This window comes from Pelodiscus sinensis, chromosome 12, assembly GCF_049634645.1.
Source record: "Pelodiscus sinensis isolate JC-2024 chromosome 12, ASM4963464v1, whole genome shotgun sequence".
NCBI lineage: Eukaryota > Metazoa > Chordata > Testudines > Trionychidae > Pelodiscus > Pelodiscus sinensis.
In genome coordinates this window covers 28,224,583-28,245,890 of record NC_134722.1, presented here as the reverse complement: position 1 = coordinate 28,245,890, position 21,308 = coordinate 28,224,583, and the positions used below count along the sequence as shown (strand labels likewise).

General features: G+C 42.6%; 1 protein-coding gene across 8 annotated transcripts in view; it reads right to left on the bottom strand.

Moving 5' to 3' along the window:
- The window catches only part of PHKB (phosphorylase kinase regulatory subunit beta), a 238,626-nt gene that overhangs the window by 102,807 nt on the left and 114,511 nt on the right, over positions 1-21,308 (bottom strand). For all 8 annotated transcript variants that reach the window (XM_006121182.4, XM_014572567.3, XM_006121179.4 and 5 more), the window contains 4 exons: positions 15,606-15,803; positions 12,302-12,359; positions 5,623-5,700; positions 2,473-2,631 (listed from right to left, as the gene is read on the bottom strand). In XM_006121182.4, the coding sequence (XP_006121244.1) occupies positions 2,473-2,631; positions 5,623-5,700; positions 12,302-12,359; positions 15,606-15,803 (493 nt within the window). The remainder of the gene's footprint in view (positions 1-2,472; positions 2,632-5,622; positions 5,701-12,301; positions 12,360-15,605; positions 15,804-21,308) is intronic.

The following is a 21,308-nucleotide window of genomic DNA, read 5'->3' as shown; positions in this document are numbered from 1 at the left end:
TTGCAAGTTGCTGCTGCTGCTTGTTTCACAACTGCAAAAAGCCATTTCAAGCTCTGCTCCCTTTGTTGAAGTAGAAGCAAGGGTTTGGACTATAGTTTCTAGCCATGGTCACTGGACAGGCCTGAAAGGTGCAGGGAGGACACTGCCTTCAAACCTGTCCTAAAGTTTGTAGATCCTAGGGCCACTGGTGACCAACTGAAATCTGCACTGGTACAGCCTTAATAGTAGTTTGTGAAATGGTTCTCCATTGGTTAATAAAGTTGTGTTACACACATCGCCATATAGGTAAATGTGGAGGTCTCATTGTTTATATGTCTACATTAATGTGTTGAGAGAGAGAGAGAGAGAGAGAGAGAGAGAGAGAGTCTCTGTGAGAGAGAGATAGTGAGCGAGTGAGTGAAAGAAAGAGCGCACGCGCCAGTCACTTCGAGTACAAACTGCAAATACTTGTCTTGAATTAAATGATGTAGGAACTGAAAAGAAAATAATACTCAAAATGTAAAAATAAAAATGATTTTAATGCCAGCTATTGCTAAGCATCAATCCTATAGGAAGAAATATGCATTAGTTCTATAGAAAGAAAACAAGAGTAATCTATTTAGTTAAAATAGTTAAGGCATTTGTAGCACTTATTTAGGTCAGCATTTATAATTTCAATTTACATGTGAAGCAGTCTACATTATGAAACAAATCTTCCTTAGGTGTATGCTACAGATGGGTCATATTTTACTTTTAATATATTCATGAATAAGCCAATAATTTGTACAGGATCTTGAAAAGCACTATGGCATTTTGACTATCAGGAAATTAATTAGTGATTAAAAAAAGAAAACAAATATTCTGGTTATATCAGCTAACATCAAAAAATGCAGCAGCAATAAAAAACATACACTGATTTTTTAAATGAAAATACTCCTGAATAGTCATCTACAATGTGTTAAGATATGCACAATATCTAAATACTTATAAAACTACTGATTTACTGATGCCTAGGATAAGCAAACGTGCACTTAACAACATGTACATTCATATTTGTAATGCTGAACAGAATCACTTACAGACATTGTCAAGCCATAAATTAACCTATTCTGAAATCAATGACCTTTTAGCTTGATGATTCTGGAAAAGCAAGAACCATGTAGAAAGTGTCACTCTATGCTACTTTCAGTTTAGCTTACATTTGTATTTAAACTGATCAGTGATTGAAAGCACAATTGTTAGACATAGCTAGAAGTCCAGTTTAGCTTACATTTGTATTTAAACTGATCAGTGATTGAAAGAACAATTGTTAGACATAGCTAGAAGTCCAGTACTAAATAACCATCATTAGTTTAAAACACCAAATATGCTACACAATAAACAGCATATAACATTTATTTAACTGGAAGCAAGCTTAGCTCTGATTTGTTGAGAGGAAGTGGACTGGTGTTCAAGTATAGTCTCATCTGGGCTAGCAGATTTATTGCTTCATTAGAAGGAATCACATACATTTTTCAGCTTTGGTCAAAGAGATACTGCATTATCAACTGGGATCATAAGTGGTAGGTTGTGAGGGAATGTGTCCATAAGACCAATCCTCCGTGAAGATATCTACTAATGCACTGTCCAATACTGAAAAGTATTTGAAAGTTGATATGAATTTCATTTTCATAAATAACCCTCCCTTATTTTATTACCACACTTTATTCACTTGTGGGATCCTTGACTTTTTATTCCAGTCGATTTATCAGGAGTGACAACTTTCTCAATCTTACTGAAAATGACTAATTAGTCTAATCATTATGTAAGTCTCAGTGGTAACCTAACCTCAACAGTTTGGAGGTTAGGCCAGGCATTGGCATATTAAGCCTTAAATCTGGCATTTCATAGCTTGAGCACTTAATTGTACAACCTTCAAATTTTACTATAGGCATTCTTGGTATGGAACATAATTTTAATGGAGTAGGATATTTTATAAAGCTGTCAAGGGAGTGAAAGCAAAGGTTAATGACTGAATGATGGGAAACTGTATTGAAGAGGACAGGAAAGCCTGAAACTTTTGAAGCCAACAGTGTTTCACACATGAAGTAACATGAGACAAAGGAACACTGCAGTAGTAGATAGTCTCATCATATTATTCCCTCCATAAACTTATCAAACTTGGTCTTGAAGCCATTAAGGGGTTGGTTTTTTTTTTTTTTTTTGGTCCCTATTACTCCCATTGAAAGGCTATTCCAGAACTTAATTACACATATCTATCAAAGTATGAGTAGTGATTGATTTTTAATTATTTTTACACACACACACACACACACACACACACACACACACACACACACACACACACACACACAATACCCAGTCATTCAAAACTTAAATCTGAATATGTATACTGGTTTAAGAAAAATGGTGACAAGAAATACAGGTTTAATTGCTAACATTCAGATGTGTGATAAACATGGTTTAAATCTAGTTTTATCCAGTTCTACTCACCTAGGAGTTTTGCAATGATGTACAGTGCCTGTCCCCACAAGAAAAGCTTTCCATCACATCCACTGTTGCTAGGAAATCGTTTCTGACTACCAGGATTTTTCTTTTCTAATTCAACGAAGTCAGCTGGCACATAATAATATTTGGGTACAACAGGATATCCTGTATAATTTTAAAATAAATTCATGAAGTAAATAAATCACACTATTTCCCCTATAAAACTGAAATGAGTTTAAAGTGGATAAAATATGGACTGATAATCTGTTTGAACTGAAAGGTTGCCAGCATTGTATTATCCTTCCAAGCAACAATCAATACAGACTGAAGATGGTATTAACAAGTACTTTATTTATGACTGAACATCATTTTCATATGATTTCTGTACTGAACAAATGTACTGTCTGTTTAATATTCTATTAAGCCCATTTATTTATAGATAGCAGAAAAAAATGTATGCTGCCTAGAAGTGAGCCAAGTAGTCACAATCAAAGTAACTTGAAAATAAAGAGCCTTTTTGCCTTTCTTTACAAACTCAAAATTAGATCCAATTTTGTGAGGGAAAATCATTAAGGTAAGCAGATTTTTTCAATGTGAAAAAGTTTTATAATAAATCATGTACATTTTAAGTTTGCAGTGAACATATATGAAAAGTTAAAAATTTAATAAAAAAATCTGCTTTAAGTTGTATAAAATTGTATACGAATGACCATAATGGGTGAGACCAAAGTCCCATCTAACCCAGTATTTTGTCTTCCAACAGTGATCAGTACCTGGTGTCCCAGAGGGAATGAACGGAACAGGTAATCATCAAGTGATCCATTCCCTGTTGTTCATTCCCAGCTTCTGGCAAACTGAGGTTAGGGATAATATCCCTGTTCATTCTAGCTAATAACTGATGGACCTATCCTCGATGAATTTATCTAGTTCTTTTTTGGAAAACTATTAGTCACAACATCATCGGGCTAAGAGTTCCACACAAGATTGTATGTTGTATGAAGAAATACTTCCGTTTGTTTGTTTTATACCAGCTGCCTGTTAATTTCATGTGGTGACCCCTAATTATTACATTATGAGAAGGGATCAATAGTACTTCCTTATCTACTTTCTCTATGCTAGTCATGATTTTATATACCTCAATCATATTCCCCCTTAATCATCTCATTTCCAAGTTGAAAAGTCCCAGCTCCTCATAGAGAAGCCATTCCATAACCCTAATCATTTTTGTTGCCCTTTACTGAACCTTTCCCAGTCCAGTACATCTTTTTTGGAGATGAAGCAACCACATATACACACAGTGTTCCAGATGTGGGCATACCATGTAATTATACAGAGACACCATGATATTTTCTGTTTTATTATCAAACCCTTACTTAATTATTACCAAAATTTGGTTTTTTTGACTGCCACTGCACACTGAGTGGATGTTTTCAAAGAACTATCTACAGTGACTCTAAGATGTCTTTCTTGAGTGGTAACAGCTGATTAAGAAACCATCATTTTATTTGGATAGTTAAAATTATGTTTTCCAGTGTGCATTACTTTTCATTTATCAACACTGAATTTCATCTGCCATTTTGTTGCTCAGTCACCTAGTTTTGAGAGACTCTTCTGTATCTCTTCACGGTCTGCCTGTGACTTCACTATCTTGAATAATTTTGCATCATCTGCAAATTTTGCCATCTTATAAATGGTGATGAAAAAAGGTTAACACTTCAGCACCATAAGATTCTCCCTTAAGATTGTATTGCTCAAGATATAAATTAATGATCTGGAAAAGATGATGATCAATAAGGTAACAAGACTTGCATTGTGGTCTGATGTGGTACAACAATTCTTAAATTCCCATGAGCAAATGACTCAGTTAAAAAGAAAGACTAGAAGATTCTTGCATATTACTAGTTGTATAGACAAAAACAAAAGTTATCAACTAGCAATAATTGCACCTTGGATTCACCTAATTAATTATGATACTGCCACTGAATATTAACAAAACATATTCAACAAAACTCAAAATTTTAGGCTTGGACTATCAATATTTTAAACTCTATTGGGATCTATTTGTCATTCTCATTTCATCTGTGGCCTCTTTATTCATTGTGTAGAGCCACCAATTTAGTCCACCTGTCTACTTTATAATACATCAGTTCCACTAAAACTATAGTACAAGTGATTTAGAAGACATAACATTAAAATCAATTCTAAAATACTGTTATTTTCACAGAAGGCTAGGTCAAAAATACAAACTGTATTATATCCAACTACTGAACAATTTTTAAGGCCCACTGCTGTTAAAGCTGAGAACCAATGAATGCTTAAAAGATTTACATATATTTGTATGAAGAGTGGTATATTCTGATACTGGGAATATTAGTGAATAAAATTTCCAAGTGTAGTCACTATAATCTCTAGGGGTATGTCTACACTACCCCGCTAGTTCGAACTAGCGGGGTAATGTATGCATACCGCACTTGCTAATGAAGCCCGGGATTTGAATTTCCCGGGCTTCATTAGCATAAGCGGGGAGCCGCCATTTTTAAATCCCCGCTGCTTCGAACCCCGTGTAGCGCGGCTACACGGGGCTCGAACTAGGTAGTTCGGACTAGGGTCCTATTCCGAACTACCGTTACTCCTCGTGAAACGAGGTGTACCGGTAGTTCGGAATAGGCACCCTAGTCCGAACTACCTAGTTCGAGCCCCGTGTAGCCGCGCTACACGGGGTTCGAAGCAGCGGGGATTTAAAAATGGCGGCTCCCCGCTTATGCTAATGAAGCCCGGGAAATTCAAATCCCGGGCTTCATTAGCAAGTGCGGTATGCATACATTACCCTCCTAGTTCGAACTAGGAGGGTAGTGTAGACATACCCTAAGGAATGAAATGATTTAAATGAGGGGTTTATTTAGAAATCATATTGTAAACTACCATCATTTCTTTTTCCAGATATTGAACTCCTTTCTGTTCAGATGTGATTTTATAGAAGAAATGAATTAGGTTTTCTATTAATATTTACAGTGAAACATTCCTCTCACATATTCGCTTCTTGCTGCTTTGATCTGCTACAGTATTTCCACTAAAATGTATAAAATAGAAGTACACTTTTTATAAGTTAAGATAACTCAAAGGAACCTACAGTGCCTTGAAACTATTATACATTACCTTCAACTGACTGTTGAAGCAAAGGATCCAGAAGCTGCTGATACTCCTTTACTTGTTCAGAATTTCCTCTAAAAATTCCTACAAGTAACCAATTAAAATTCAATTAATGAAATACTTTTTTACATGTGGATTTGGTGATGATAAAAAGGTATATACTGACACCCTTGATAATTGGACTCTAATGAGTTATCTGCAGAATGAATATAGCACAGGGAAGTAACAAAGAAAGAGTCCCCATGATGGTCTGCCATTATGTTTCAATCCTTGGGAGCAAGGGAGCACTCTAAGGCCTTGTCTATGTAGAAAAGGCCCCTCTCCCCCACCTAAGTTATGAATTAAACCAATACAGTTATATCATTATAACCTACAGAAATAGGCACCCCATTCAGTATGAGTGCCATTTTTTCCTCACAGACAAGGGCTAAGAGCAAGATACTAGTGAAGATAATATTAAAGTTGCTATGGTATATATGCCAAGAAGGAAGTTGGAAGCGCCAGATGTAATTTTTTTTAAATGGTACGTGTCCACTAAAAATTGGAATAAGACAACCACACATTTAACGTAAACATCATAAGAGCAACATAATACAGGTTAAACCTCTCTCTTAACTGTTCTAGGACCAGAGAGTCCCATGAAGTGCTGGTAGGTGAGAGCCCAGCAGAAGGCTGGAATCTAGTAAGGGCTGCCCTGTGGCAGCGAAACCAAAAGCCCAGTAACAGGGCTGCTGCCTGGTGGCAACACTGCCATCAGGAGGTGCAGGGAGGCCAAGAGGCAGTGGGGCTGCCCAGCAGGCTGGAGCCCAGCAGTGGGGCTGCTGCCTACCAGCAAAACTGCCCAGCGAGATGGGGAGGCAGTGGAGTTGCCCAGTGGTAGGGCCAGGGACATGGCAGCAGGGCCACCCAGCAGCGCACCTGTGCAGTGGGACTGGGATGAAGTGGACTGCCCAGTTGGGCCGGGAGCCTAACTGCGGGGCTGCCTGGTGGTAGGGTCAGGAACTAAGGAGTGGGGCTGCTGAGTGGCACAGCAAAGAGCCTGGCAGTCCTGCTTCCATCTGGCAGAGAGGTGCCTGGTGAGCTGGGAGGCAGCGGGTCTGCCCAATGAGGGTGAAGCTCAAGCGGGCTGCCATCCAGGAGTGTACCTGGACTCTACCAGAGGGCTGCTCCGTGGGGCCAGAAGCCTGGCAGAAGGACCGTGCTTGTGGTGATGGGGCTGCCATAATGGGTATGGGAGCCCTGTGTTGAGAGCCAATGGCAGCGGGAAGCCAGCTGGGAAGCTGGCAGTGAGGCTGGCTAGGGAGGAGCTTAGCAACAGGGGGGCAGAAATGACTTTCCTTGGTCCGGCAAAATCCCTCATCAGGTCCTGAGGGTGCCAGACCAGGGAAGTCCAACCTATAATAAAGCTAGAGAGCAAGTATTCTTGAAGTAGACTTTATATTGTGTTCTGAGCAATCCCATCTTTCCTGAGCAAGCTCTAGGTCTTCAGACTGGACTTTTCTGATACCTGAAAATTATGTGCCCAACTGCCACTGAATTTCAATAGATCTTAAGTGCCTAAAACCTATAATTCCCCTTTGAAAATCCCATGCAAAAAATTGTATACAGGCACAGTATCTTCAATACCAAGAGCAAAGTTAGGAGGAATGTGAGATGTTGCACCTCCATAGTGTTATGGAAATATATTTTGGAACATGAATATTCCTAACTTGAAAATGCTTTATGAAAAGCTTGTAATCCACTGAATGTCTATATTCTATTTGTGTGCATGTATAATTCCTGTATCTGAAGTATATGAAGAAATATGAAGTGTAAGTCTGTTTACATATCTAGATGTTCTAATGATGGCCATTAATAGTACACAAGGAACTTAAAAGTACTTAAGACCAAGGTTCCCCATAAGCTACATGGTAGCATGTTCCCACAGCTGCTTAATGAACCCTGCCCAGTCAGGGGCTCAAATCTCCACAGGTAAACCTGGCTGCCTGGGGGAGGGGACATGTTCCTACTGGCTGGGAGAGATTCACTGCTCTGTCCTCAGCAGGAAGCAATTGCTGTTGCTGCTGCTGCTGCAGCTGAGGGAGAATTGCCCCTCCCCCAGCCAGGCAGCTCTATGGGTGGAGCCCAGAGCTTCGGGTTGGGCAGTGCTCATTAAGCAGTTGTGGTGCCAAGTTACTGCACATCTTTGAGAGACCTTGCTCAAGACAATGTTCTGTGAATAGCCTTGTTCTTCAGTTAAGCCTGGACTTGGATTGGTTCTGCCAAATATGTGGCTAGGTCACCGGATGCTGGAACTCATTTTGGATGTGGTAATTTTCCATGGCGACGTGAAAGGGTTGAAGCTGAACACAAAGGATTCCTGCCTTGGGCAACATCTATTTATAGGCAGTGAACCAGACAATAGGGAGTTGGCAGGTGCCAAGACACCACCCTGCACAACACCAAGATGACTGTTGGAACTGGAGAAAGAACTGAGCCCAAGCTAGGAGGCTGCCTAGCTTGTGAAAAAAGATGACTGGAACTACTATTAGAATAAGAAACTGCATGTAACACATTTCTTTGAGTATTATGCTTAGCCTGGCATGTTTTATTTTATTTTGCTTAGTAACTTACTCTGCTCCTTCTGTTATCACTTGCAGCCACTTAAATCAGTATTTCTCAAAGTAGGCCTTTGGCTCACTTTGAGAAAGTTGCTAATGGGCTACTTCAGTTTGTTTATCTAAAGGCTCTGTAGCCATGCTCAAATCCTACTTTTTATATTTAATAAAATATTTTTTTTTATTATTAAACCCAGTGTGAATAACTGTTACCTGGGAAAGAAAAGACAATAGCTATGCATCTCTCTCTTTTTCATTGATAAAGGGAGCAAACAACTTATGAGCTTGCTCTGTATAAAATTTTTATGCAGAATAAGATGGACTTACGTGGAATTCTGGTCTCACTCGGGATGTGCACCTGGGTATTGTGTCAAGTCGCTGTAAGTGAAATGCTCTCTGTGTCTTGTGTTGCTCTGCTGTGGGCTGTAACCCCCAACTTTGTGCCTTTGCTATGGGAGCCAGAAGTTCTGGCTCAGCAAGACAAGGTAGTGGAGTGCCCCAGAGGACAGGTAGGTGGGCTCTGTGGTATAATCAGCCTGTCGCATGACAGTCTCTAGGAGTTCTGTGTGACCAAACCCAGCACAGAATCAACTAACCTTAACATGGAAGGGGTAAAATGGTGTCTTGAAGGGGCTCGGAGGCAGTTTACCAGATAGAAAAAGCAGAGGGAATTAGGGATGTGCTAAACTCTTTTAATATACTCCAGTGCTACTCTGGAGCTCTAAAGATGATTCTCTTGATGAATATTAACAGGCAATTATCAAATTGCCATAACATACTATATATGCTCCTCTGTTCTGCCATCGGGTTCTCCTTATACTCTCATTGTGAAGGCTTTCTGTTGTTTTCAAAAAATAACTGAGAAATAGCAGAAAACAGGTATGACAATTCCCAATAATGAAACTGGCTTGTCTAGCCCAATCCCTTTCTCCACTCTATGATTTGTCCAATTATCCAATTGTAAGATGCTTTGATAAAATGTAAATATATTTTCATTAAACATATAAACATTATAAAGTTATTAATTCACACTTTCCTGAACTCAAAAAATTTCATCACGGTGTGTTTTAAGCATTCCAATACACAATTAACTGGCCATTCCAATTATATCAGGACTTGGAACAGAAGTTTAAACTTAATCTTCATATTCTTTAAGTGTACTATTAAGAAAGCTTTTTTTTCCTTTTCACCCCATTTTACAATTCTTAAGGGAAAGAAAATATATTAGAAAATATATTTCCATATATTTTGGAATATTCCTAAGTATATATAGTAAAATCTGTGTTCTCTGGCACGCTCGGGGATTAGGATGTTCCAGTTATCTAAAAATTCTGGTTATCTGAGGGTCCCATCAACCTAGGAAAAACCAATGGACAATAATAGTAAAACTCAAGTTTTTAATATTTGTAGTTTTGTAGTGTGAGTCAGTTGGTCTCACATTTCTATTTTGAGTTAAAGATAATTAGTACTTCTTAAATAAAAACTGTTAAGCCAATCATGGTAAACCAAGCCAGGCCTGTGTGCCTGAAGATGTGACAGTACTGTGTTTGGGGGCAATGCTGGTTCACAAAGTTTTCTGGTTAACAGAGTGCCAGATAACAAAGGTTTCACTATAGAATATTTAAGAATGACTAAGAAGAAATAAATGCAATAGAAAACAAAACTGCAAATTTCAGCAGGTGAAGATTTGTACAAGGAAAAAGAATTTGCAAAAAAATCCCACCCACATTGAAAGTATATAACAATGACCTCATCAACATACTTTGGAACACTATGTTGTCAGGACAAAGAAATGGAATACAGTAGACTTCCGATAATCAGGCACCCTTGGGAAACAGGAGGTGCCAGATTATCAGATATGCCGGAGTATTAGGAGGTACTCCGGCAGGGTGCTGTGACAGGTCTCCCGGGACCAGCACTGTGTGGGGGGGAGGGGTCAGTGGGGAACGGCGCGGGGAGGGGAGAACCCTCTGCCTTGTTGCGGGGAGGCAGTGGAAGCCCCATGCAGCCGGCTTGCAAGCGGCGGCAGCGGCAAGGGGGCGAGAAGCAGGCAACTGTTTAAAATGGGTGGGGTTCATCGGGGAATGCTGCCTGCCTCTCGCCCCCTCTCCACCGCCACTACTTACAAGTCAGCGGCTGAGTTTCCCCGCTTGCAAGCCGGTTGCACGGGGCTTCCACCACCTCCCTGCAACAAAGCGGAGTGTTCGCCTCCCCCACCCGCCTTAAACAGCTGCCTGCCTCTCACCCCTCTCTGCCGCCACCTCTGGGCAGCTCCAATTGTTGGGTTCCAGTTGGTGTCGGACTATCAGGAGTGCCGGACCACTGGATGTCAGACAATTGGAGTTTTACTGTATTTTGACAGCATTTATTTCCAAAATATTTTTATTGCCAGACTGTTAGGAAAAAAATCCTCTCAAAGATGCATGTGAAAATTCATTTGCCATTTGTACCAAATAGCATCCATTAAAGGATAAATAATGAGGTGTGACACATGGGAAATCAGAGAGAGAGCTCCTGTTAATGTTAATAGTTTTGCATTTTCTAATTCCAGACTCTATAATTTTCAGAATCTCACTCCTCCCAATTTCAAACATTAGAAAGTTGTCATCTGACACACAACAGAAAATCTGACATGTATAGGAGTAAAATATTGAAAAACCTGAATTACTTCATGATATAAATAGCAAAACTTTTTAAGCCAAAATTAATTATTGTTGATGTGCACAATATGTGTATTTATTGGGAACTGTATCATTCTTATTTTAGAAGTACACCGAAGAATTTCATTGATATGATTTAAAAAATAAATTATCAGTAACTGACTGCAAGAATCTGTTAACAATGAATGCATTTCACAACAGGTATTCCTATCAAGCCACATAGCTCAGAGAACTCCTAATTAAATAATTTCCTCTGTAGATGGGGGAGGGGAGGATCTTGTGATGAGAAACTGCTTCCACAGAACCAGTGTGATGGGGTAATTCATTCTTTCTTCAGGAATTTCATTTTACCTTTCCAATTTTATTAGTTTCTTTGTACATATTTCAAATTTTGTATTAACTTTAGGTGTGGGGAGTAGGAGATTAAGTTTTTTTTTCCTCCCACATGGTAAAACTTTCTTGGTGATGGTAATTCTGACCAATATTTTATCCCACAATGGCTTCTACCACTGTATCAGGAAATGGTGTAATAAGTTTTAATAAGTTTAAAATTTGAAAATCTTGTTTGTGCCATATCTTTCAGCCTAATGCTTTTTCTGATCATTGATTTTCTCCATTTGTTTCTTTTATAAGTGGAAAAGGTATTATATACATTTTCGTGAGTTGCAGTTGGATGAAGATTACTCTGGCCTTCCATGGTCTTTCTCTTTTCATTGTTAACCCATGTTTGTTTTCATCACAACATGCATTTAATATTACAGAAAACAAGAAATTTGGAAAGAACAATTTTTCTCCATGCAGATTAAGAACTTATTTTTAGAGTGACAAGATGGTGAAGACACCAACCATCCTAACTGCATTTTATAGCAGAGACTTTTGAAACCTAATACTGATGGGAAACACTGGGGTTTGGTGTACCTCAGGTGCAATTTAAAAGAGAAAATGCACGGTACCAAATTCTAACAAATATAGCCAGGCACCACAGTGAATCACAAGTGATGGTGGAATCCCTAGTAGCCTATGGAAAGCAAGAATGATCGATGATAGGTGTAAGGAAGAAGGTTAATGGGACGCATCTTCAGACATGGATTAAGTGAGGTGACTCCTAGAGAGGGAAAGGCTAACCAGCTCCCACAGGTTTAATTAAAGACTGAAGCAGATCTGAATTTTTAGAGTTCTGTACTGTGTCTTTGAACTATGCATCATTATTAAGTGACTGTTACTTGTAGCTTTGATTTTTATGCAAAGAAACAGTTCAATATATGAAATAATACATTGCATTTGACTCATGAAGCAAACTTATCAATGAGACATTTATATTACTGAAAGACAGTTTACTCTTGTAGGCTAGGAAAACAATTTCATTTCTGTATTCTAAGAACCAGTCTCTAATATCTCTATCAAGCACTAGTGTTGAGACAAACTTACCATCAATCATCATGAAAATAAAAAACAGAGGAAATTCACACTCAATCCCATCAAACAGCTAAAAATAATAAAAAAAGACATTCAACATTTAGTTTAAAAGAAATGCATTCAAATAATTTTATCCTTCGTTTAAAAATATATTACAAAATATTTTTAGTATATTAGCTCTTCATTTTAAAACACATATCATAGTTCTTATTTAATGAGGCTTATTGAGCTTTTAACAATAATTAATAAACTTTCATAATAGGGATGTGGAAGTGTAACCATTTACACAGTTAACCAACAAGCTAAGGCTTTTACAGGCAGTCTCCGGGTTACGTACAAGATAGGGACTGTACGTTTGTTCTTAAGTTCAATCTGTATGTAAGTCGGAACTGGCGTCCAGATTCAGCCGCTGCTGAAACTGACCGCCAGTTCTGACTTACATACAGAATCAACTTAAGAACCCCAGGTGTCCCCAAGTCAGCTGCTGCTGAAACTGATCAGCAGCTGATTCCAGGAAGCCCGGGGCAGAGCAACTCTGCCTCGGGCTTCCTGTAGTCAGCGCTGGTCAGTTTCAGCAGAAGCTGACTTGGGGACGCCTGGGGCAGAGCAGCTGGGGTGCTGCTGGGTTGCTCCAGTAGCGCCGCTCCTCGGTGCTACTGGACCAACCCAGCAGCACCTCATCTGCTCTGCCCCAGGGTCCAAAACAAAAGCCTGGTCTGCTGGGGGGGGGGCACACTAGCTGCGCGCCCCCCCCCCCCCAGCAGACCAGGGACACGGGGAGCAGAGCCACAGCGGCAGCGGGGTGCCGCACCTCTGAGGCTTTGCTCTGGCAAAGTCTCAGAGGCGCGGGACCCTGCCGCGGCTGCAGCTTCAGTCCCGGTGCCTGTGGTCTGCTGGGGACGGTCCCCAGCAGACCACAGGCACCGGGACTGAAGCCGCAGCCGCGGGGGGGTCCTGCACCTCTGAGGCTTTGCTCTGGCAAAGCCTCAGAAGCGCGGGAACCCGCCTGGTGCCCCTGGTCTGCTGGAGACGGTCTCCAGCAGACCAGGGGCACTGGAGCAGCTTACGAACGGGGCTCTCTCGCCCCGGAGCTCGCAGGTAGCAATCCGCCACCTCGACCTCTGGGGCGAGAAAGCCCCGTTCGTAAGTGCGGATCCGACATAAGTCGGATCCGCGTAAGTCGGGGACTTCCTGTAAACTGGCTCCCCATGCGTACCAGCTTCCATGGAACTGCCTACCACTCTGTATCAGCAGCAGCACAGGTGGAAGGGGTAGATGGTAGCCAGTGCTCATGGGGTGCTATCTTAAAGCTTGTGTGCACTGGCTCCCCCCGGCTTCCCACATGCCCAACCCCCACATGTAACCAGTTACATGACAGTTTCAGCAGTTACATGATTATATAATTAAACGCACTTTAACATCCCTATTACATACTCTAAATTATATTCTGAGCAAAATATTTTTTATTTATTAAGACACATCTGAAAGTATTTAAAGGAAAAATTGAATTTTCATTCAGACAACCTTTACTGATACAGCAATACTTAAAAACAGTGAAACTGTTTTTAATAGTCTCAGACTGTAGTCAGCTGTGAAATTAAATTAAATGATAAATAACTTGCCTATTTGTTATGTGAAACCAGCTGATAACTGAATTTAAATATAAGCACATTTATCACCAAATAAATCAATCAATGATTAAGCTGCTGACTTAACATTTTCTTAGAACACGACGTGTAAAGACCATAACATATTTTCAGTCTACTGGATTGCACAATGCTGTTTAAACTAACACCACAAAGTTTTTGCAGTTTTTTGTTTCCTGCTAAACAACTGAAACTTTCTCATTCTCGGGAGTTCATATTTTCACTGCAACCTTGTGAAAAGAATATGATCTAGAACAACTAATACAATGTTCTGACTCCACATCAAATAAATCCTAAAAGTTTAAGTAAAACCAGAATTAGACCACAAAGGCCAGAAGTAATTCAAAATTATGGTGATCGATATTTGTACAATATTATTACTTTGCTTCTGTTTTTTAAAGACAGAGAGACATAGTTTATAACGATCTTTTCAGATTCTTATAAAGACAAATTTATTTAAGCATTTTGATTATATTTTTTCTAGAGATACGTTATAACAGCCGATAACAGCCCTAAGTAGAGTAGTATGTGAAGGACTAGTTGACTGTCCGATAAGCTTATCGGACAGTCAACTCGCTAGTTGACTAGTTGCTTCCCCTCCCGTTGTTACTTCCCCCCCTCTTGCTGCCTCTGACAGAAAGAGGCAGCAAGGAGGGAGAGAGTAGAGAGGGTACTTCCAAGCAGCAGCAGCACTGCGTGGAGCCCTGGATCAGCGGGGGCTTTCCCACTGACCCTGGTCTCCATGAGGCACTAATGCTTTGAAACTCCATGAGGAGCCCGTGTCAAACTTGTGTGGCAGCTCTGCACGGAGCCCGTGATCAGCTGGGGACACCCCTACTGACCCTGGGTTGCACACGGCGATGCTGCTTTGAAACGCTGCAGGGACCTGGGTATCAGGCTCCTTGCAGCATTTCCAAGTGACAGTGCTGCGTGGAACCCAGGATCAGCTGGACTCCCTAGCTGATCCTGGGCTCCATGCGATACTTTCACCCTATCGACTAATCGAATAGTCAATGCAAAATGCATTGACTAGTCAATTAGTCAAATAGTCGATATTTAACATCCTTAAAGTATAGCCCAACTACGTTGCTTTCATATTATATAAAATGAAAGAATACCCTCACCCGTTAGTGTGCATATATATGTACTGTATGTACATGCATACACCCCCCCCCCCCCCCCCCAATATGCCACATGTACCCACTATGGAAAGGTTACAGGGAGAAAACATTTTAAAAATATCTGACTTAGTAATATGGACTCTTTAGCCTCCCGTGGAAGCCTGATTTTGTGTCCTATTAGCCTGATTTCTCAGCATGTAGGTACATCACTGGAAAAAATTAAGACATATGATAAAGCTATTAACTCACTTAAAGATGGTAGTTGCCTAGAAGAATCCATTATAGATGGAGTGCAACAAGCAGGACAAATGTAGCTTTGTCAGTAAGAACAAACCTCCTTTTAGAAAACCCTATGGAGCCTATCATTGCCAAATTAACATTTAAGAATTTGGTTGAAAAAAAACATACACAAGGATCAGATTATGTCTCATGAGTGTCAACCTAAAAGATGCTCTTATACAGCTAGTTAAAATTCTTGAAATGAGAAAACTATATAAGAACAGTGGACATCCTAAGCATATTGTGTGTTCCATTAGTGTATTCCATTACCTTTATTTCTGCTGGTTTATAGTAACGCCGATTTTTGTCCTCCAGTGACGTTCTGTAACCATCTCTCAAAAATCGTTTGAACCCATATTTTCCTTTCAGTTTTCTAACAATCTTATCAAGTGTTTGACTGTACAAAGCATCATCATCCACAGCAAATGCAGGATAACTAATGCAGGGTAGAAGTGCTGCATCAGTGTTCTAGAAAAAAAAATAATTTCTCTTCATATCTTATAAAAACCATTTCGTTCATAAGCAAAGATAGCTTAACCCATCCAATGAAATCTGAAACAAGAATGTAAGAAAAAAATATGTTCTTAGATTATGGATCTGATGCTCTCACTTTACTACTCTGGAAAATAATACAAGAAAGATTTAAAAATAAAAAAAGAAGAAGCTACTCACCTTGTAGAGTAACGATGGTTCTTTGAGGTGTGTGTCCCCATGGGTGCACCACTGTGGGTGTCGGGCCCATCCCGGCGCTGCAGATCGGAGATCTCAAAGATGTTGTCTGCTGGACCGCGCATGTGCGGTGGCCATCTTGCGGCTTTTCGTGCCATTTTCTGTTGTGTGGTCCAGCTCCCGCCAGTTCCTCCTAAGAGTCGACGTCTGAAAGACAGAAAGAACAGACTCCGAAGAGGGGAAGAGGGCGGGTCGTGGAGCACCCATGGGAACACACACCTTGAAACAATCGTTACTGCACAAGGTGAGTAAATTCTTCTTCTTCGGGTAGTATCCCCGTGGGTGCTCCACTGTGGTTGATTTCACAGCAGTAGCCTGGATGAAGGCGGCGGGTTCAGAGTTAGTGGGTTACTGCCGTGGCTAGCACTGCGGAGGCTATGGTTGCGTCTGTTAGAAGAATATTCTGAAAAGCATAGTGTTTAGCAAATGTAAAGTCTGAGGACCAGGTAGCCGCTCAGCAAATGTCTTTCAGGGGAACTCCTTTGAGGAAGGCCACAGAAGAGGCTACTTCTCTCATAGAGTGGGCTGTAATAGTCTGAGGAACTGGCTTACTCCTTAGCTCGTAGCAGCGGGCTATGCAGGAGATGACGAGGGGAGCCCTTTGAGTGAGCGTCCAAGGAAATGAACAAGTGCTGAGAGTTACGTGTTTCCCTAGTTCTCTTGATATAAAGCACGAGGGCTCTATGAACATCTAGAGAGTGCAGTCTTGCTTGGCGGTCTGAGGTTTTGGGTAGAAGACTGGCAATATAATGGGCTTGTTTACGTGGAAGGCGGAATTAACTTTGATAAAAAGGATGGTTGGGGACGAAGGATAACCGCCTGAGGAGTAAAAATAATGTATGCTGGATTGGCTGAGAGGGCTGCCAATTCTCCTACCCTCCTCGCAGAGGTAATAGCCACAAGAAAAATCACTTTTATCGATAGGGTATTGAAATCACATGTGGCTAACGGTTAAAAGGGAGGTTGCATCAATGTGTCTAGGACCAATTCTAAGTTCCAGGGTTCTGGAGGACGCCTGTGCTCGGGAAAGAGATTGATAAGGGCTTTCAAGAATCTCTTTGTGGTTGGGTGAGAAAACGGGGTGAATCCGTCAATTGGTTGATGAAATGCTGTAATAGCCGTCAGGTGGACTTTGAGCGATAAGGTGAGACCAGCTTGTTTAAGATGTAGGATGTATTCCAGTATGGAAGGCAATGGGGTAGTGGTGCAGGGCACTTTATGGACATGCACCATTGTTGGAATCTGTGCCATTTGTGCAGGTAAGTTACTCGTGTGGAAGATTATCTGCTGTTTAAGAGAACATTCTTAACATCTTGAGAACAATTCATTTCTGTTTGTTTGAACCAACTAGCAGCCAGGAATGAAGGGCGAGGCGGTGTGGTTGCGGGTGCAGTATTCGGCAGTGACCTTGTGACAGAAGATCTGGACAGTCCGGAAGATGGAACAGGGGATGAGAAGACAGTTGATACAGCTAAGGAAACCAAACCTGGCAACGCCAGAATGGAACTATTAGAATTACCGTTGCCTCGTCTAGGAGCATCTTCTCCAATACTCTCGTTATTAATGGAATGGGAGGGAATACATAAAGTAGACTCCCTTTCCAACTGAAGAAGACGGTGTCTCCTATTGAGTGTAGGCCGATTTCTGCTAGTGAACAATACCACGCACGTTTTGTGTTGTACTGTGTGACAAAAAGATCGATGGAAGGGTGGCACAGGCGTCCAACCACCTGGTGAAGATGGTATGTATGATGTTTGGATGTATCTCACTCGTGCTGGCAAGTGAACCTTCTGCTCAACGCCTCTGCCATGGTATTGTCCTTTCCTGGTAAACAGGCAGTGGTGATGGTCACACCGTGCTGGTTGCAAAAGGTCCAGAGACGGATCGCCTCTGTGCACAGGGAGTGAGAGCATGCTCCTCCCTGCTTGTTTATGCAGTAGACGGCAGTAGCGTTGTCCGTGAACACTGTTGCAACTTGATTGTGAAGGAGGGGAAGGACGTGCTTGCAGGCATTTGCGACGGCCTGTAACTCCAACAGATTTATGTGGAGGAGGGACTCCTCGGGAGACCACCGTCCCTGAACTTGGCTGCCTTGCATGTGTGCTTCCCAACCCAGTAACGAAGCGTCTGTTGTGAGCTGAAGCTTGGGTTGTGAAAGGGGATACTAGCCCGCACGTTGCCAGAAATGGTCCACCAAATAAGAGATCATTTGACCATGACAGGAACCACTACCGTCCTGTGCACATTGTGTTTGCCTGGTGTGTATATTCTGGACACCCAGTGCTGGAGGCAGCAGAGGTGGAGCCGCGCGTTGGCTACGACATACGTCATGGAAGCCACGTGTCCTTAAAGTTGTAGACACGTGAGGACAGGTACTGTAGGGCTTGTGTTTATCACTTGCGCTAGATCTTGAATGGACTGAAATCTGTTGAAGTAAGTAGGCTCGAGCTGTTGTGGAGTCGAGATGAGCTCCTATGAACTGTATAGACTGTGGAGGAGTCAGTGAAGATTTCTGGGTGTTGATTATGAGCCCCAGTGTATCGAACACGAGCGTCATTGTGGTAACCGCCCACTTGGTTTCTTTGAACAAGCGTGCTCTGATGAGGCAATCGTCTAGATAGGGAAAGATGATAATTCCTAATTGATGAAGAAAGGCTGCCACTTCCATAAGCATTTTGGAGAAGACCCTCGGGGCTGAGGATAGGCCAAAGGGAAGGACCTTGTATCGGTAGTGGGCTGTGCCCACCAGGAAGCAGAAGAAACGCCTGTGTGCAGGATGGATGGCGATGTGAAAATAGGCATCCTGCAGATCGAGGGACGCAAACTAATCATTCTGTTCTAGGGATGGTATGATTGTTGGTAATGTTACCATCTTGAAGTGCTGTTTGCGTATGTATCGATTCAGTTGCCAAAGATCAAGTATGGGCCTCCACCCTCCTGACTTTTCCTCCATCAGAAAATAGTGGGAGTAAAAGCCCCTGCCATGGAAGGCTTCTGGGACCCTCTCTATTGCTCCCATACTGAGTAGATTATCTACCTCATGAGCGAGAAGAGACTTGTGAGATGGGTCCCTGAAGAGGAAAGGGAAGGAAGTGGTAGTGGGGGGGGAGTGATAGGAATGGAATCAGACAGACAGATGTTATTAGCTGCATGACCCATCGGTCCGATGTTATTATGGCCCAATGGTGTTGGTAGGGCCTCAAACGATGGAGGAAGAGCGCTTTGGTGACGTGATGAGTAGGTAGCAACTGGATGGTTCACAGTCCCTCGACACTCCTGTCAAGCCTGTTGGTGAGCTGGTCTCTGGTTTTGTGGGTGATGCCTCTGGGAGCGTTGGCAACCTCTTTGGGTCTCATATTGCCTTCCCTGGGGTTGTGCTTAGAGGCGCTATCTCTGCCTCTGGTATGGCGTGTAGCGTCTCCGTCTAAAGGGCGGAGTGTACATACCTGGAGTCCTTAGTGCAGTGCGCGTGTCTTTGCCAGAGTGTAGTACCTGGTCTGTTTTGTCCCCAAACAAATTCTGCCGATCGAATGGCAAATCCTCGATTTTTGATTGGATTTCCTTTGGAGCTGCCGCTATGTGGAGCCATGATGCCCTGCGCATCATGATGGATGTGGCCATGGTGTGGGCTGCTGTATCATCTGAGTCCAGTGCAATATGGAGAGCTAAACGGGCGGACGTGAAACTTTCCTGTATCACCGCTTTCAATATCTGGCATTTGGAGTCTGGAAGGTGGTCGAGGAGGGGGACAAGTTTGGCGACATTATCAAAGGTGTGATTTGCCAGCAAGGCCGAATAGTTCACCATACAGAGTGATAATGTGGCGGACGAGTAAACTTTTCTGCCAAATAGGTCCAGCCTTTTGATGTCCTTATCCCCTGGGGTGATCTTATGGTGGGGTGCTTCGGACCTCTGTTGGGCAGTATCAAGCACCAAGGACTTCGGAAGCAGGTAGTTAAGTAAGAACTACATGCCGTTGGCCGGAACAAAAAAACTTTGTCTGCCTTTTGTTGGTGGGTGGGATCGAGGGTGTTTGCCAAATGCCATCATCTATTTCGAGGACGGCAGCGTCCAATGGAAGGGCAACTTTTGAGGAGTGAGAAGGATGAAGATTCCTCAGTAAATGGTGTTGTTTCTGCTGCACCTCTGCTAACCGGACGTTCTGGTTCTCGGCAACCCTTTTGAAGAGTTCCTGAAAATCCTTGATGTCGTCCGAAGGCGAAGAGTCCCCGTGAAACACCGCATCATCAGGGGATGATGATTCTACCTCTGTGGGGGACTGGCGGTGAGAGTCCTCTGTGTCAGAGGGGTGGCCAGTGCTGACATCAACGGTCTCCACTGTCGTAGCCTGAACCCCTGAAGGCGTCGGTGGTCTGTCTGACCGTGGGGAGACGGATAAACTCCTAGGTGGCAGGGGCAGTGGAGGAGAATGTGACAGCGATCTAGCTGTAGAATGAGGAGGTGAGCGTAGAGATCCGTCCCTGGAAGTGTAGTGTCAGCGCCATCTGTCATCGTGGTAAGGTGAGTAATGACGGTGATGTGAGTAACGATGTCCGTAGTACGAGTTTCTATGATATGATAGAGACCTCGGAGACCTGGAGTGCCTCCTGGAATAGGATGGAGATGGAGAGTAATATCGATAATAAGGATGTCGATGGTGAGGTGAAGCAGCGTCAGTTCGGTATCTTGCGGGGGAAGGATCGCGGAATACACGAGGCGAGCATATGGGCGGTGAAAGAGGCTCAGGCGAGAAAACCTCTGGCCCAGGACTTGGGGACAGAGAAGATAGTCTGTGCGTTCTCTCCCTGAATCTACCGTGGGCTTGGATAGGAGATGCAGATGAGACTGACCTCATAGATGATGGAGAGCGTGGAGGACTGCGTTCCGCACACATAGGTATCTATTTAGCAGAGGCTGAGCCAGAGGGTGCCCTGGGGAGAGGTGGTGCTCGTACCGCAGTTGTCTGTGCCTAAGGCAGAGTCGGTGCCGTAGTTTTCGATGCCGATGTGTCAGTGGGCTCTGCATTCAACAGTGCCAAGGCTATAGGCGGTGCCGTAGCGCTCGGTGCAGAGGCCGCCGGCGCCAATGATGAAGTTGGGCCCGTAGCTCCTGGTGCTGAGGGAGTCGGTGCCGAGACTGTCAGTGTGGGTGCCGGTGGCGCTTGGAGCGGCTGTGAAGGAGATGGCACCGATGGCGCTGGAGCCCATTCGGGCCAGTGTGCCGAGCTGTCTGATAAACTAGACG